An 18576-nucleotide genomic window follows, 5' to 3' on the forward strand; every position below is an offset into this window, starting at 1 on the left:
CTTGGCTGTTGGGGCTGTATTAGACACTTCAGGGGAGCCTCCTGCAGATCCACACTCAGTAGGAAAGGACAGCCACTGCACTCCCACTCCTGCCCATCGTCCGCTCGGTTCTGTGGGGCTCGCCACTCCCTTGTGACTCTAGTGTGCGCTGCGTTCTTTTATCAGACCTCAGGCGGCGAAGACACGCTTTTTATGGGAGACAAGGGAGACAGGACTTAAACAAAATTTAGATTTTTTTTTACGCAATTTTGGTTAAAAGAGTCTCTCTCTTCTGTTTAGCGTTGTTTGGCCACACATTTCTTCTTCTGAGGCCATTGTGTAGAACGTTCCTCAAATTTTTTGGAGAGCGCCATTTTCAGGACTGCGTGTCCTGTCTGTGTGTGTTTGTGGAGAAGACAGACGACTGTTTATCAATGCTGACAGAATCTAGTGGGCTGATGGGGTCAGACCTCCGAGACCTGGCTGCCTTGTTGCCCGCGGTGCCCACCCTGCCAGGTGGGGGTGGTGGTTGCTCGCTGCCCGTCGCTGGCACTCCCCAGTGGAGCCCCATGCTGGACTTCCACCCCAGCTCGCCCTATGGCTCCCTGCCCACCCACTCCCTCATCAAACAGGAGCCCGGCTGGGGGCCCACAGACCTCCACGAGGACCCCCACTGTGGCCTGGGAGCGTTTACCGTGCACTTCTCTGGGCAGCTGACAGGCCCGGGAGGCTACAGGCACGGGGCATTCACGGACACCCCCGGCAGCCAGGCGAGGATGTTTCCCAGTGGGTCCTACCTGCCAGGCTGTATGGAGAGCCCAGCAGCCCCTAAAAACCAGGGTAAGTCTCAGCAACCCATCACCTACTCTTCCTCACTGTCCAAAACACCAGAATAACTCTGTGTTACCCATGGCCGAGTCTTCCTTTGCGGACAATCATGCTCAACAAATGAAGGAGAAATTATTATGTGTGTATGAAGTGGGCTTTTATGGCTTTATTTCATGTGCTTGCAGTAACATTAATTGATTAAAGTCTCACATTAAGTTTTTAATACTCGTCAGCGTATTTGTGGTTCACAGCATGTACCCTCACTGAAGGAGAATGATGAGAAGATATTGCTGTGAAATTCTGTTCAACTCTTTAAAATGTATTTATTATTCTAATTTACTATCCCCTACATGCTGACCAATATTGAATGAGCCCCAAATCATCATCAGATGTCTTTTAACTACAGAAATACACATTGACATTAGACGTTATTATAGATTAGTTTTTATACTATCCATGGCTTTTACCAAGAAAAGAAACATTAAACAAATGTCATGTTTTAATGGACGGTGTGTAAATACTTAGTGATGTGTGTACTGTTTGACTGGATAACAAGAAGCTGTGCAAAACATGTCTTTTGATGCAGTTAATTTCTGTTAGGCCAAGTCAGGAAATGCTACTGCTGCAGTCTTCACACTGTAATGACCTCTTACAGAAATGAAATATTTGTATTTGTGTGAGTGTTAGAGTGCATAATATGTTTTCATCATGCATTTACTATTGATAAAAACAATTGTAAGGCTCTGTACGAAGAAAAAATGTATGGTAATTATATTTTTATACTTATTTACTTTTCCTGAATGTTCTTCTCCTACGTTGTTTATTTGACAGTGCTTGATTTGGGTCAAAGTTACTTTCATAGCCACACAGTGATTTAAACAACTAAGCAATAGTTATTTTTAGAGTTATTTTTGTTTTAATTTCCTGGACATGACAAAATCAGTGACTTACAACATGCTATTTGCTTAAGATTACTTAGCCATTTCCATTTACCCATGTTAAAGCTGCTTTTATCATGCTTTATGGGATTATCATAATTCTTCCTCAGTCTCCTGAGGATGTATTGAAGGGGGGATATGATGAGAGGTCAGTATGGATAAACAAACAAAACTTGACCGTTTTGTACTTGATTAAAGATCCTCAAGAAAATGGCTATGGAGGGCCAAGTAGAGGAAACAAGGGTGAAGTCCTAATGGCCAGCTGTGCTGAGTCAGGGTATAGTAATGAAGTGTCAGCCCAGAGACACAGACAGGGCTGAACTCTGCTCTTCCAGTACCACTAATCCCAGGGGTCACAGAAGCCAAGTCAGTGCTTCCCCTGAGATGATTCTCTTCTCACCTTCATTCGGAATTGGCTGCTGTGATGGAGAATTATTGTAAGAGATCATAAACTAAACTGTAACAGCAAATTACAATTTTGGACCGTTAACTGAATATCTTATATGGTGCGTGTCATGTCTACAGAAGTTTTGAGATCCATTCCCTTTTTGAGACAGGGGCAAACCTTAGACCTGACAAGCATATTATTTGGAGATTTCTCAAATTTACATCTAAAATTATTGTTCTGTGGAAGCAAGCTGGATGCCAACTTTCCACTGTCTCCTCCATGCACCGTGAGCAGTAAATAACGCATTTCTGGGAGATGGATTCAGTGATCCAACCAGGGAATTAGGGATTCAGATGAAGAGAGTCTCAGCACTATTGGAAATAAGCATAGCTACCCTTTCCTCCTTCTGAACCAGGATACAGCACCATGGCCCTGGATGGTGTACCAGCGTATGGCCAGACTCGACCTCATCTCTCCCCACAGCCGCCCAGCCACACATTCAAACACGAAGACTCCATATCACCACCGACAACCATGGGTATGGACATAACATCATAAAGTCTCTTTCATTCTCTCTCTCTCTCTCTCTCTCTCTCTCTCTGTCTTCTCTCTAATCAGATCCCTCTCTCCTTATACAATATCCTTAGCTTGTTGTGATTTGTATACATACATACATGCATGCATGTGTGTGTGTGTGTGTTTGTGTGTGCGCGTGGAGCTGTGTGTGTACACTTTCTCGCAGGGTATTGCACATCTGCAAGTGTGTGGGAGGGTCCACACAATTTATCACTGTGGAGTTAAACGTCCATTAACTTCCCCAAGATACTTGAGCCATTTGCTGTGAAGTCACACCGAGGTTAGGTTTTCAAATCAAGACAGTAAATGATGGCAGGTCTCCCTACACAAAGCCGTGGGTGACTCGCACTGGTCACTTAGCTGGTGTAAATTTTGTGGAAATGTTCATTTGAGGAAGCGGCGTAGCGAGAGTCTGTTTGGAATGTTATGAGCCACCGGGGGCCAAGTTCCCCACATGAACCGCTGAGAGCGATGGAGGGAGCCTTCACGGGTGTTTTGAATCAGAGGGAAGAGGGACAGGTTTTATGGCACTGGTGGAGACCCTGCTGTTGTGATAACTTCACTAAAGCAAGAGGTTGCACTCTGTGCTTCGTGCTCTTCTAGGGCCCTCTGTTTGTGCTGTAGTAAAATGGCCTGTTTCACATGTAAACACTGCTAAACATCACACACTCCTGTGACCACATTGGGCCATCAAGGAGTGGAGAATTCACTGAGCTGGCCTGAATAAGGTCACTCACTGTAATATTTGATTGTCTTTATTATCATGACATTCTAAATGAGATAAGCCGTCACAGAGGGTCATGGTTTATTACATGAATATCACCAACATCAGTTCAGTTACTCAACATAGCAGAAAGAGGCTGACTGATGACCTCTATTTCAGTGTGTGTAATTCTAACCAGTTTTGTTTGATCCTCCAGGAGAGCCTCAGTACTCGGCCCCACCACCTATGTATGGCTGCCACACAACCACCGACACCTGTGGAGGAAGTCCTGCTCTTCTCTTAAGAAACACATACAACAGGTACAGTTAACAGTGCACAACCATGTCTGTATACACAAACAAACAATATTTGCTGACGACAGAGTAGCTGCTTCAACCAAGTTATATGTCTATCTATCTGTCTGACTATCTCTCTAAGTGATGCTATATGCTATGGTATTCTACTGTATGTGTACTGCAGAAGCTGGGGATGGGGATGAGGTGGTCACCACCAACACAGGATGTCCCCTTAGCTGCACTGTATCAGACAGTGACCTTTGACCTTGAGCAGCACATGGGTGTTTCTGTTCAGCATATGCCAAACCTCAAACGGCCCGAATGTCTGGCTACGTATGAATGGGGGGATATTCAACGGATAACAAAAAGAGGAAGTGACTACAGTTAGGGAGGAAATGATTTTTTCCTTCAAAAACTTTAACAAAGTGGAATGCATGTTGGAGATCTGGCACGAATAGTTAAATCCTGACATTTTCTGTTTCAGTATAACAGTATAGTTTTTTGATCATTGAAATCTAGTTATACTGTAATAAGACATTTTTACACCTTCAACTGAAATGAGCAGACATATTGCTGCTTGAATTCACTTCAGTTGCTATTGTTATCTCAGGAAGCTGACCTGGCTGAACATAGACTTTGATTTTGTTTAGTATTTCTACTGGGACAGGACAGCACATCCCTGTCTGGCAGACAGTGGCTCTTCTCCACGGCTCCCCCAACCTCTCCGTCGCATCCATGAGTGACTCCTGAGTGCAGCGGCAGTGCACTGATGGGTCCGCTCTGGACTGGATGGCCGGTGTAAATCCCCGCTAAGCCAGCAGTGCGCTGGGCTGTCTGCTCATAGGTTAAGAACCGAACAGCAGCCCTCAGCAGGCCAAAATAAACTCACAGTGATGTACTGCCCGCTTCCTCCAGAATTCCTCATCTCGGCCGGGCTTTCCCTAGAGAAACGCAGAGGCCGCCTGGAAACCCAGGAGGAGGAGGAGAAGAGAGAGAGAAGAAGACTGTGATAAAAAAGAGTGAGAGGGAAGAGTGTGAGATGAGGTGAAGAGGGGGAGGAAAAGAGGAGAATAGAGGAGAGGTTAGTCCAAGAGAGTTGGGAGAGACGAGAGCAGCATGGTGTGATATAAAAACAATAACAAGGCCTTTCTCCATCCTGACTTTTCTGCAAATGAGCTTACATTCCATAAATACTGTTCCCACTTTGTTGTTGAGAGAGGGGGACACAGAGAACCCAAAATAACGGAACTGGCGTTGATAAGAGCAGATAGGCCGTCCCAGCTCGGCAGAAGCCCTCCACCTCATCTTAACTGAAACGCCTTGGCAGCAGGCAGTCGATGGGAACTCTCAAATCGTCTCATCCCGCAGTCACGGCCTGGTACCAGCAGCGTCGGGTGGAGGTGAATGAATGAAAACAACTGCTGAGAGGAGGTTTAAATATCAAAACTGGAACATAGTTTACCCAGCGTCGAAATGGTCATCATCTCTCTGGCTGGGAAAGACTGCCCTGTAAGATAAATATGTCTTGGCCCAGGGGTGAGGTGCTAAATTAAATGGAGTCTTTCATAAGTTATGATCATTCTCAGTATGGCCCTCTGACAGCATAGAGACTTAATTGCAAAACTAGGGTGATTTAAAAACTTTTTGTTAATCCCCTGGAATCGGTGCTTCCTGCTTGTGCTTCACAAACATTATGCTGTCATTTTTAGACATTTTTGAGTATTTAACAGATGGCTCTCAGAAGACTTCGAGTAAGTTTAGAATTAATAAAGAGTTGTCTTGCGCTCATAATCACAACCCCCACCCCCACCCCTCCATCCCCCTCTTGAGAACAAACTGTCTCCATCCAAAATTTCCCCTCCTGTTGACACGGCCCAGCAGGGCTGACATCATGCCTCCACCATACGGTACCAGGCGCTGGGCTGCCGGGCACGGAGCGCTCCTAACTTATTGTGACATGGCAGGGCTGTGCTGATGCTCGGCTGTCTGAGGTGACTCCAGGGCTATGAGTTAGTGTAAGCATCTGCCACTCCGATAATGGACAGCCCAAAGATATTGTCTGGCTTTTGTGATATGTGTTTAGCACTTCATACTCTGAATTCCTTTGTGTGTAGAAACAAGGATGAAGCAATTTAGGAGAGGCCAATAAATAGAGAATACACAAAGCAAGCCTTGATATAATAGTGAAGTAAAACTCATGCAGTCATTTACTATGGTTAGTACTTTGTGTAATACAGTACAATGCCATGCCAACAATGCAAACATTCAACTTGGTATGAACTCTGTTTCATATTATTTGTTTGTTTGACCCTGACAGTGATAATTTATACCAGATGGCCTCACAGCTTGATTGTGTCACCTGGAGTCCAATGAATGCGTTGACATCCAATATCAAGAGGTGGGTATTTGAACACTGTGTGTATACATAAGCCAATTGTCTCTTCTGCATCATGTGCTGCAAACCAACCAGGATAAATGGTGCCAAGGTCAAGGTTATGCCGAGTCAGAAATCTCATATACTGTTACAAAGTATATATTACCTGTGTAGAAAGTTGCCTTGAATAAAAGGGTCGGTTTAAATAATAAAAAAACTGAATTGCTCATACCAGACAGACTGGTACTGGTGTTACAACACTGCCTGTTACTGGCACACTATATATAGTAAGCTGTAAAGCAGCATTTTTCAAACTTCCCTTTAGCTTTTCCAGAATCCACCCAAAAGCGCCTTGGTTGTCGTCACGTATGACGCGCTGAACGTAGCATAGTCACAGAGTGACATCGCTGCCCACTGCATTTTTGTGCTGATGTGGCCGTGGTGGGTGACTGGCCCTTCTTCCCAAGTTTATCACTCTGGGATTGATTTCAGCAAGTACTCATGGAGAAATGTCCAGCACATTAAACTTGATGTGCTTATATATATTTCTGTCCCACTGCAAAGGTCTCTGCTCTCCCGAGTGTTCTTTTAAGTGGTCACACTCTGTTTGCCTTAGGTGAGGGGGGTGGGGGGGTTTCCTGTGATGTATTTCTGAAACAGTCTGTTGGCCTTGACCGCATTCAAAGACATAATGGCGGAAAGAGGTGTGTGTGTGTGTGTGTGGGGGTTGGGGGTCTGTCCAGGGCAATGGAGGAAACAGATCACACAAAGAAGGATCAGGTCCAGTTACCCTCAAGTCAGTGGACTCGCAGGACAAACACTGTCCAGAATCCCCTTTCAAAGAGCTGCTTTGGACACCCACGCAGACTCACACGCACAAAGACAGTCACCCCTCCCACACACACACACACACACACACACACACACAAATAGTGATACATGTACCCAGAATGCATGGAACAAAATGTAAAACAGAGATGATTAGTCAACTTATCTACAGTTTAACAAGAGTTTGGGTCTTTTCTCTGTCGGTACCTGGACTGCTTGCCCCAGATGTGGCTTCTGACCCAGGCTGCGGTGTTGTGCTGGGGGCGGGGGGGTGGTATGCAGTGGTGGGGGATAGATAGTGGGGTACGTGGAGGCCTTGGGAGAGGGATGTTGGGGGGGGGGTGGAAGGGGATGCATGCCAGAATATTTATGTTCGCTGTCGAGATAATCGCCATGGTTCCCAACCCCTCTCTCTCCCAGTTGCCATAACCACTGAGGTGTTTATCTCTTAAATGAATGAATGGATGAACTGCGTGATGACTGGTGTGTGCTAACCAGGACAAAGGGAGCTTTATGGTGTGGCAATCGTTCATCAGGTGCAACCTCCAAGCTCGTAACATCTCTGACCCTGAACTTCTACTCTCCGGTCGTAATTTATTCTCCCCGTTCAACGCCAGAAACCTCCAGACAGAGAGGATTAAGATCTGTGCATGGATTTTAATTAATGGCACTGTTTTATACTATAATTCACAGCAACATCAACGTTGTGAATTATAAACCTCTAATAAATGCTTATAATTTGTGAGGGTATTATAGAAGTGCTAGTCAATCCTATGAGTTAGGTAAAAAGTGACTGAATTGAAACCACTCTGCATTTTTTACGCCACGGAGATAAGATGTTGCCATGCTGCAGTCACTTAGATGCTTTGTGTGCTGTGCTCTTTGACACTAATTGAAAGCAGGTCTGCTAGCTCTGTCCAATGTGAGAGGAGTAAACATGAGCACCTGTGAGACTGACTCTTGTGCCTCCTGTCTCTCCTCCATCTGTGTTATGGCGTAGCCAAGGCCCAGGATACGAGGCCGAGCCCGCCGCCTCCACTGCCCCTATGGTGTACAGCTGCAGCGCCCAGTATCACATCCACACACACGGCGTCTTCAGAGGGATCCAGGTTTGTACACACACACACACACACACACACACACACACACACACACACACACACACACACACACACACACACACACACACACACACACACACAGTGTCTTCAGAGGGATCCAGGTTTGTGTCGACACCCTCCTGCCTCCCTAACCACGTACTCTATACTCAGATACAAGGACATACATAGGTGCACACACACATACACACACAGACACACACACACACACACACACACACACACACACACACACACACAGACACAGCGTCTTCAGAGGGATCCAGGTTCTTGTCGACACCCTCCTGCCTCCTCCACCACATACTGTATACTCAAATACAAGGACATGCACACGCGCACACACACACACACACACACACACACACACACACACACACACACACACACACACACACACACACACACACACACACACACTCCTGTGTGCATCCATAAATGCACAGAAACACAGAAACACACACAACCTTACGGATGGAGACATATGGTGCACCTGAAGGTCATTAACTCTCACTCCCCTGCTCCATACCAGCCTTGCCAAGTGTTGGTCCAAGGCTGGGAGACGCACCGGGACATATGGTATGGCCAAAACAGTAACACACACACACACACACACACACACACACACACACGATTCGCTCAGATCATGCGTGGAAGAGTCTCGATAGCCCTCTTGGTCCAACAGCCTTTTCCACACTCACCTCATTCTCTCTCTCTCTCTCCAAAGAGCAGAATAACAAACGCCTGCCACATTGGACTCAACGACGCCATTTAATAAAACATGAGCGCGGCCAGAACAGTGGAGGTGTTTTTAAAAAGGGTTATGTCAGAGGGGGTGCAGAGAAGAGACCTTTCACTGAGTCCATTAGCAATAAAGATTGAGTTTCCATGCACGGTCCGAGCCCATGCAGATATATCATCAGGGCTTAATGAATGTCCGTCTGTGACTTCGAAAGGAGAGATTCTCCAGGGGCCTTGCGTGGGATATTTACTCAAGTTCCTCCTCTCGTCTCTCCTCTGCTGTGGTGGCTGGCTTGGCACGTTAAATGTCAGGCAGACAGAGGGTGCTAGTATAAGTTGTAGAAATGGTTGGATCCTTTTTATGAACAAAAAAACCCACAATGTGGACTATACTCTATTTTGTCATTTCAGATGTACACAGGAGATGTGTTAAATTCCTAGTGCTACAGGTAGATATTTAGTAAAATGTCAGATTAATGTGGTGATGTCTTCTCTTTAGGATGTTTGTCGGGTTCCAGGCATCACCCCCTCTATAGTAAAGCCACCAGAGACCAACGAGAAAAGACCGTTTATGTGTAACCATCCAGGCTGCAACAAGAGATACTTCAAACTCTCACATCTCCAGATGCATGGGAGAAAGCACACAGGTAGGAACTACTCTCACAGGAGAATGCTAATGCTAATTCTTGCAGGAATATTTGGCTTATGCGTAGCTTCTAGCTCTTGCCTCTTTGCTCACCATTCCATGGGGACTCACAAAAGTAGCAGATGCCAGATTTCCTTTTGGTAAACCTTGTACTGGACCAAGTTCTTGGAAATGTGTCTGTGTTGGTGCATCGACAGTTGACGTTGGGAAATGTGATTCACAGACCCTCAGTCACACACACACACACACACACACACACACACACACACACACACACACACACACACACACACACACACACAAACAGTTCACACTGCGGTCGAGGGTCAATGGGAGGCTGAGCTGTCATAGAGGCTCGACCACAGTGTGTGTGTGTGTGTGTGTGTGAGAGATCTTAGAGGTTCGGCTGAGGTCACTCACTTTGTAGGCACATCTCAGAAATCACCTGATTACTCAGAGGCTTGTGCAACATGCTCAGGCCTCATGAACTGGGGCACTTGGTCTTATAGACTTAGACTTATCTATTATGTCTCTTATGAAAAAGTCAAGTCAAGTCATGACATCATACAAGAATGCTAATGCTTTACAGTAAGTGCAGGGAGTTTTGGGAAAAGCAGGAATTATGATGCCTGTTCAGTAATCCGATTTTGTTCAAATATTTACCAAATCATTTTTAAATGCTATAAGAGAGTTTCTGTTATCTTCAGTCATGGCAGCCTTTCATAAGGGTTGCACTTACACACAGAGGTGGAAAAAGTACTAAAATATTGTACTCAAGTAAAAGTACCAATACTTTGATGAAATATGACTCAAGTACAAGTTAAATTACCCGTCTGAAAATGTACTCAAGTAAAAGTAAAAAGTAGTTCATTTAAAATCTACTTTAAGTAAAAGTTACTTAGTTACTTTTTTCTGGTGGGGGGTGGGGGCTTTGTTTGACTGACTAAATTGTGTACAAAAAAATAGTGAAGACTGTCTAAGGCAGTTGTGTCAGGCCCGCCAGCAGGTTTAACGGCCCCCCAGATGTTTTTGGTAGGAACGGAAAGTCAGGAAAAAAAAGAAATTCACATCCAGTTGTCTTCAACAATGTGTTATAACCAATATTTCTATAATATGACAAATTGATTAAACCTAGTACTACAAACCATCCTCAGCAAGGAATAAGCAGAAACACTAACATGAAAGTAGGGCATTTCAAGAGAGAAAGAGCAGTATATGACAGCAGTACATTATTTGTACTTGTTTGCTCATAAGTGATAATCAAACAACACTCTGATACCCATGCAGAAAAATTATAATGACCATGACAATGACAGCCGCCCACGAGGTTTCATTCCAACAAATCCGGCCCACTAGGGCCTACCTAATATGAGTTTGACAAGGTCTAAGGTCATTCTCACTCTCCCTTGCTAAAGCGCTTGGTTTGGTCCGCCTGCACAACGATTCATAAGGTAGTATAGGCCTATCTCATTTTGTTTACCTACATCGCTAGTCGTGGACAGCTAATTGTTGTGCTGCTGGTACAATGTCTTTCTCCAAGAAAACCAAGTCGGATTACCAAAAAACAAAGGCAAAAACAGGAAAAAGACAGAGATCAAAATGAGGGGAAACAGCTGCTAGTAAACTTCTTTCCCAAGAAAGGTGAGCACACACGTAAAGACACGAAATCCCACATATGGTGTTAAACTGCTTGAATGTCTCCGCAATAGAACTGAGACAACCCATTGAAAGAGCGGAAAATACAGTTCTGAGGTTAGGCCTACACAGGTAATCTGAGGTATCTCGTGATCCACTTCCATCTCCATCTCTTTCAAAAAGACTTGGCGCCAGCTTGATTCATGCCCTATGGTAGGCCAGGCTTCATGCTGATCATTGGTTCAGGGCGCAATTTTCTCCCTTCCTTTCCTTTCGGTTGTCGTTAGTCTTAACTTTTTTTTTTTTACTCAGTAACGGATGGGATTTGTGATGTAACGAAGTACAATACTTCACTCAAAACGTAATCAAGTAAAAATAAAAGTACCAATTTTAAAAACTACTTAAAAAAAATACAAAATACACAAAAAAACTACTCAATACAGTAACGTGAGTAAATGTAATTAGTTACTTTCCACCTCTGCTTACACAACAGTTATGAATACTTGAGATACTTCACTTGGCCTGAATGAATAAATACATATTCAAAAGAATATTAGAATTATTAGTCCATACTCCAAGTCATATTTGTGATCCCCCTGTCCCTCCCCAGGAGAAAAGCCGTACTGGTGTGATTTTACAGACTGTGGACGCAGGTTCTCCAGATCTGACCAGCTCAAGAGACACCAGCGCAGACACACAGGTAAGTTCCTCTCCCTCAGCTGGACTGATCTTGTGTGGTTGTCTCTGTCCCCATTCTGCCAACTCTGTCTGTCTCTGCTGTCCATCTCCTCACCACTGGACTCCTCTCACTACTCTCAGCTAGAGCTGCTGTGTTCTGTCCAGCAGAGTGCGCTCTTAGCTCTGTTCCCATGTTCCTCCTAAGTGTCTCTCTCCTCCCCTCTTACTATGTAGGAGTGAAGCCCTTTCAGTGTGAGACATGTCAGAGAAAGTTTTCACGCTCAGATCACCTAAAGACCCACACTCGGACTCATACAGGTAAAACAAGTGCGTATACTTTTATTATTCACATTTACCTCTTTCACACATTCATAGCACATTTTCACAGCGTCATTTTCGTATAGCGTATATCATCAGTAATTCTTTCAACTGCCCAAAGCCTAAGTTTCTTTTTTGTCAAAAGTGCTGAATCATGAAGTGTCCTCTCCGCTCTGTCTCAGGTGAGAAGCCCTTTACCTGTCGCTGGTCTAGCTGTCAGAAGAAGTTTGCGCGCTCTGATGAGCTTGTACGTCATCACAGCATGCACCAGAGGAACATCAACAAGCTCCAAACAACTCTCTGAGCGAGGACATGTCCAGGCCTCAGGGCATCTACTGTTAGCCAGCTTGTTTGTGTGGTAACACGGAAGAGTCAAGTGTGTGTGTGTGTGTGTGTGTGTGTGTGTGTGTGTGTGTGTGTGTGCGCCCAACCTGTCCAGTGACAGTATCTTGTATGATGAGAGTATTGTATTAGAACGTAGCAGCGGCGTGCAGACCATTGGCAGTTCACCCTCATGGTGCCTTAAATTAGTGACACATTGAGATCATCTCACTTTTTGCTATATTGTGCCTCTATATCCTGTTTCTATACTGTTCATATTGTTATACTAGTTGCACTGGCTATGCTGTATGTGGAGGATGAGATGTAGATTATTTTACTGTGTGCTGATTTTTTATACAATGAACATTAAGTAAATGCAGAAATTATTGTTTGATTGCTGGAAGAAATGTCAGGTATTTTGTATGAAAATGAAAAATATTGGAAGTTCTATTGTATATATTGCATTTTCTACCATATAACACAATAAAAACATTTTCTATTATAAATACATAATCAATTCCATTCTGATTGTGATTTTTATTTCATTTGAACGTTTAACATTGGAAATGTGTGTTTATGTATGATGTGGCCATAAGGAATGGGACCATTTTGGGGCCGCTGAAGTAGTGCATCTTTTTGCCTGAGAGAAGTTCACTCATAAATGATGAGGTTCATGTTGTTTTTTCTTTTGTAAATTACATACACCCCTCTCTCACTGTTCTCTCACTGCTGGAACAAGTCAAAGAGAGACACACTGCCTCAGACCAGGGTCACAGTGGCGACCTATTGTGTTTTCCGAGTTCTCTGTGCATTAGATTGACTCTGGCTGGAGTTCATGAGTGTTGTCCCCCACGCCGTCATGTCATGACTAAGTCATGACTATTTGTTGCGAAAGCATTCAAAAGCAAAAAATAAAATGTTCAGGATCTTTGCACATAACAAAGAGTTCAATGAGAAACATGCTATGTTCACAAATGCCCTTCATGGTTTTAGTAGAAAAACAACTGGACCTGTTAATTCTCACATCCATCTTGTTATGCTTTCGAAGACCCACTTTTCTGTACATGCACATATCTTTTGTGAAATGGATAAAGATATGAGGGAATTAGAGGGACTTTAGCGTCACCTGGTGGACATAAACTCAAATGCATGTATAGTGCATGAACCGAAAGGAGTCACCACTACCACTAGGGGGCAGGCAAGTGACATTTCTCTGACAGCTTCAGTACGTATCTCTCCAGTATATTTCGCTACCATCCATTTTAAAATACATAAATGCATCACTATTAGTAATGATTAATTACTTAAGTATACTTTTGGGCTTTTTGCCTTCATTCAGATAGGACAGTGAAGGATGACAAGAATTGGGAGTGGGAGAATGGGATGGGATCAGACTAAATAATATGTCTAGAAGGTCAAATGTAATTTGCTACTGGTCTCAGAATTGCTACAACTTGAGAGCATTTTTGTTGGTTTTAGACAAATTGGGTGCCCTTAGTGCTAATGGGGGATTCGGTATGTTAAAGATTGACATAAAGGAGAATTCCTACATAGTGTTACTTTAAATCAGTCAACTCCATAGCCTGTGGTTAACTCACTAAATAATGAATAACAATTATTTTGACATTGTCAAAAACACAATGCAACTCCAAAGAGAGGGCTTATAATTTGTTTTGTTTCAAGATATGGGATGTCCACCAGAGGGCAGTCTTGAGCTACAGAAAGCTTCAGTACAAAAGGGCATTCAGTCATGCCCTGTGAATCAAGTTAGTGAACATCATAATATATTGAAGGAGGATTTATACAATAGTGTCTCTGCCCTTGATCCTATTCACAAACAAGCCTATTGACCGTTAACATCAGTCATGTCAACCACTGCCACACCAACACATTTAATTACACTCCAAAATGACCCAAGATGGTTTGGTTTTAGAAAGGGGTGTTTATTATAAACGGTGTACAAAAACAAAACTGCATACAAATCCTACACCATGAGCACAAGCAAGCAGGTGACCCACAAACCACCATGACCAAAAGGCTTTCCCCCCCTAATGCAGCTGACGTTGCGTTGCGGTATCCCTCGCAGTTCAGCCTCCTGGAGGAGTCTCTCCATCCCCTTCACTTTCACAACTCACTCACAGCATTCACATCTAGCAGTGACTGAGGGGAGAGAGGTGGCTTGGGTTGGCATTGTGAGCCTGGCAATGGTGTGTGGCCAGCTCTGAGTTACCTGGCTCTGTGGTGCATTTGACTGTGTGTGTGTGTGTGTATATGTGTGTGTGTGTGTGTGTGTGTGTGTGTGTGTGTGTGTGTGTGTGTGTGTGTATGCAGTATGTGTTCTGTGTACCATGATCGCCGGTAAACGATTGTCTCTGAAAGCAGTATGCTGAAGTGTAAAAACACAAAGAGACTTGAACATTAAAAACACATGCACTGTTCAGGAAGACTGGAAAGTGAAGAAAACAAATAAACAAACACACACAATTTCCTCTACAGGAGTGAAGAAACGTGGTCTGGTCTGTAGGTTTTTTTGGGGTTTCCCTGTATTGCACAGTTTTTTGAGTGGACAGAAGTCTGAAGTGTCCTTATGCCTGATGGCAGGGAATCCCAGAGGTGTGTGTGTGTGTGTGTGTGTGTGTGTGTGTGTGTGAGAATGGAAGGGGTGGGAGGTAGAGGGTGATCAGGAGTCCTGTACCAAAGTCTGGAGTCAAACGGAAGCCGTACAGAATCAACAATGTCTCCGTCCTCTCATCCTCTCCTGTCCTCTCAGGGAGGAATATACAGATGTGTACACGAGTGGGCAGGTTTAGCAGGAGCTGAGCTCTTGAGTGGCAGAACAGCAGAGGTGACGATAGCAGCCTGGTCTAAAGTGCTTCTTTGTTGTCCAGAAATACTGACATCCTACGAGAGCGCACCCTCCCTCACAGCTCCTTGGTGGTCAAGAGGGAAGGTCCAGGGGAACAGGAACTGGCGAGTGGAGGAGTATGTTGCTCACCAAGGGGTTTGTGGGTAAAGAGAGTGTGTGAGCCAGGCTGCTTCATTTGCTGATCAGAGCAAAATCCAACTGGAGGTGATCCCCAAACCCCACCAGGCTCTGGCCCTCATAGGCCGGTAAAAGTCTAGGTCCCTCCTCTGTTTCTTGTCTCGACATCCATAACCTCCTTCAGCTATAACCCATGAAAGACAGCAGTTCACAGAGGGCTACTACAGAGGGGCAAAAATCCACAGGTGGACACAGGTGTTGGGAGACTCTTCTTCAACTCCCAAGCCGCTGCGTCATTCAGGCAGTGAGCTTCATTCGTCCTGAGGACACATCAACAGAGACGAGGGAGACGTTAGGGAGATGGCTGCGCTTTTGCATTACAGCTGCATGGCTCAACACTCAATTCACAGGGGTGAGACAGTTAGTGCAAACAGCACAAAGCACTCAAACTTTATTTATTATTATTATTATTATTATTATTATTATTATTACTATTATTATTATCATCATCATCATCATCATGTCAAACTAAAGGCTGAGTGAGTCCTACAAGCGGAGCAAACAATCTATCAGAGGGGTTAATATTACTTACTCAATGTCAAAAACAGAACCACACCAATTCTACAGTGCCCAAGCCCATCCACTTTTCAAAAACAGCGAGTCACTTGGTTACTACATGGCCAACTTAGTGGGAAGTTAGTCTTGTTTGGAAAACAGATATGCTGTTGAGGGGTTGTGTGGATGAGGGAACTCAAAATCCCAATAAGAAATTACTCCTTGCTGACGGCCCATTCAGCGGCCGCGTGGTGAAAGGGTCACAGAGGGATTTTCAGAAGTACTTTGAAACATAATCCTCTGCCAAATCACTTCAGCTTAAATAGCTCCCAAAGGGCCGTTAATTACTGAGTCACACGCCTCCACACATCATTAGTTAGGGTCCTGTGGAAGTACGTCACACAGACAAACATGACATGTTACAACTATGTCCACACAGGCCTGAGGGCCCAAAGAAACCAGCTCGTCTGGAGCGGTTTCACTCAACTGGCTCCTTCACATTTCAGTATCTGGAACTCATCTCAGCTAATCTTAAAGCACTGCAATAACGCCTCTATTTTCATGCACTGATGTGTGAAGATAACTTAATCTGTTTGTTGGATCTGTTATCTGATATTATATCAAGAGTGCTTAGCACAGAACTCATATTGTGTTTCATCACGCCACAGCTAAAACAAAGAACACAGTTCTGTGAGGGCAAAGGGAGTGAATGAGTGCAGCGGACAGCGCCTGAGTGGGATGCACTGGACAACTGGACAATAGAGTGATACTACCAGTACCTTCTCTCTCTGTGTCTCTTTCACTCACTCACTCACACACACACACTTTTCATAATCCCCCCACACACTTTTCATAATCCCCCCTGACACCTCACTGCTCCCTTGCAAGCCCTTGTTCACCACCAAAGCAGCTCCATCACACAAAACCAAGCCAGAGAGAGCAGAGAGGGCATGAGAGTGCGCGCACACACACACAGACACACACACACACACACACACACACACACACACACACACACACACACACACACAGTACAAAGAAAAGTACCATGTGCGCACACAGACACACAATAAACCACAGACACACACAGAGCCAGCCTTTTGAAATACCTGTCAGATTAGCACTGCTTATGTGAAACACCAGCACATACACGCGCACACACAGGTCACTCCAGAAGCTTCCTCAGGTTGTGTTAGTGTGTTAAACGGGTGGGCATCGACCAGGTGACACGGGGCACCATGCCATGCTGAGCGTTTCCATGCCAAGCAACCAACCAACCAATCAATCAGATAAAACCCCACCTACCTGCCCACCATCCCCAACCAATGGGCTTGCTCTGTCTACCTGTCTATCTGTGAACCAACCAATCATTGAGTCACAACACAGACCATTAAATGAGGGGAGGGAGGATTAGGGAAAGGGAAAGGGGGGTGTTTTTAATATAAGACTTGTTTTAAAAAAGTTAATTTAGATAAGTTGCACTTCATGTTTATAAAAACATCTATGGAAGGTTTTTGTATCTTTATTATATTACAGTGTATAACTTTTCTTACAATTACTTTCTTGTGCATCAGGCTTAGTGTGTGTGTGTGTGTGTGTGTGTGTGTGTGTGTGTCTCACCGGTGGCCAGCTGACTGTGGGAGCGTCGGCGTGTGTTGGGGGTTTTGGAGGTGGAGGAGAGGGTGGAGCCGGCGCTGCTGGCCCTGGAGATGGGCAGAGGTACTGGAGTCACCGGGGGAGAGTCCAGCTGAAAGGCCAACGAGGACAGAGAGGTCATCTACAAGGTCATTCACATGTGCACGTGTGTCTGCATGTCTCTTTGTGTGTGTGCTATCTGAGGACACATACATACACATTCACACACACAAACACACACTGCATTGCATTCAAGATTGCCTTATGCATTGCAGAATTCAAAAACGCCCACACTCAGTACACACACACAATGTGCAAGTGAGTGAGTGTGTGTAAGTGGATTATCAGCAGGTGAGTGGTTGAGGGAAGGCTGGAGGCTTATGCTCTCTCTGGCCCCTGACCTGAATCCCTTGTCTGAGACCTCAGCACTTCATGCTCAGTGGCTACATTCTGCTTGTGCAGGTACTGTGTGCGTTTGTGTGTCTGTGTCTGTGTGTGTGTGAGAGAGAGAGAATACTGTATGTGTGTGTGTGTGTGTGGGGGGTCCTAGAGTGGGCCCTTACCTCCACACTGTCGTGGGTGGGTGAGGAGGAGGTGGAGGAGTTCTCGGTCTGCTTCCGTGAGGAAGAGGGACCCAACTCCACATTGCGAACGCGCTGTGCAAACTTCAGAGAACAGACGGACTCACTGACGTTCGTGTCCAGAGGAGATACCTGGGGAGGGGACCAAGTCCAGATCAACAAAGATTACAGATGCAGGAATCAAATAAACATGAAAGGTGTAGGTATCCTGAAGACCCAGCTCTTTAGAGAACATCTCCTCTCATAGCAACACTTACAACAAGTCTTACTGATCCTAGCACTCACCAGCCGTCTTAAACTGACAAGTAACTGTTAAAAACAGCACTCACTGATGCACTTATTCTTACTGTACTCTAATGTTTTTAAATTGTCCTAAAATTGTTGAGAATTGCTCTAAAACTTAAACTGTTTACCATGTTGTTAGTCGCTTTAGCTAAAAAAGCGTCAGCCAAATGTAA

General features: G+C 44.7%; 2 protein-coding genes across 4 annotated transcripts in view; one reads left to right on the top strand and one right to left on the bottom strand.

The window, feature by feature from the left end:
- Positions 1-15056, top strand: wt1b (WT1 transcription factor b). 3 transcript variants are annotated; one of them, XM_048263150.1, is made up of 10 exons: positions 1-819; positions 2549-2671; positions 3630-3732; positions 6026-6106; positions 7911-8019; positions 9266-9413; positions 11658-11747; positions 11960-12043; positions 12226-12463; positions 14978-14992. In XM_048263150.1, the coding sequence occupies exons 1-9, from the start codon at positions 414-416 to the stop codon at positions 12345-12347; spliced, it is 1266 nt and encodes a 421-aa protein (XP_048119107.1). In that variant the 5' UTR covers positions 1-413; the 3' UTR covers positions 12348-12463; positions 14978-14992. The 3 variants fall into 3 exon arrangements, with proteins under 3 accessions (XP_048119107.1, XP_048119106.1, XP_048119105.1); XM_048263149.1 differs by having other exon boundaries at positions 2-819; positions 11960-12052; positions 12226-12441; positions 14978-15056; XM_048263148.1 differs by having other exon boundaries at positions 2-819; positions 11960-12052.
- The window catches only part of kifc3 (kinesin family member C3), a 25258-nt gene continuing 20968 nt past the window's right edge, over positions 14287-18576 (bottom strand). Inside the window, 4 exon segments of the mRNA XM_048263147.1 lie at positions 14287-15667; positions 17208-17254; positions 17523-17649; positions 18101-18250. Of these exon segments, the coding sequence (XP_048119104.1) occupies positions 15659-15667; positions 17208-17254; positions 17523-17649; positions 18101-18250 (333 nt within the window). The 3' untranslated portion in view covers positions 14287-15658.

Source organism: Alosa alosa, chromosome 14 (genome assembly GCF_017589495.1).
Source record: "Alosa alosa isolate M-15738 ecotype Scorff River chromosome 14, AALO_Geno_1.1, whole genome shotgun sequence".
Classification (NCBI taxonomy): Eukaryota; Metazoa; Chordata; class Actinopteri; order Clupeiformes; family Clupeidae; genus Alosa; species Alosa alosa.

Excerpts from the sequence above, each read along its gene's own strand:
- wt1b (XM_048263149.1), top strand. The coding sequence starts at position 414 with ATGCTGACAGAATCTAGTGGGCTGATGGGGTCAGACCTCCGAGACCTG. Across the intron at positions 3,733-6,025 it reads TTAAGAAACACATACAACAG|TGATAATTTATACCAGATGG; the intron begins GTACAGTTAACA and ends TGACCCTGACAG. Across the intron at positions 9,414-11,657 it reads GCATGGGAGAAAGCACACAG|GAGAAAAGCCGTACTGGTGT; the intron begins GTAGGAACTACT and ends GTCCCTCCCCAG.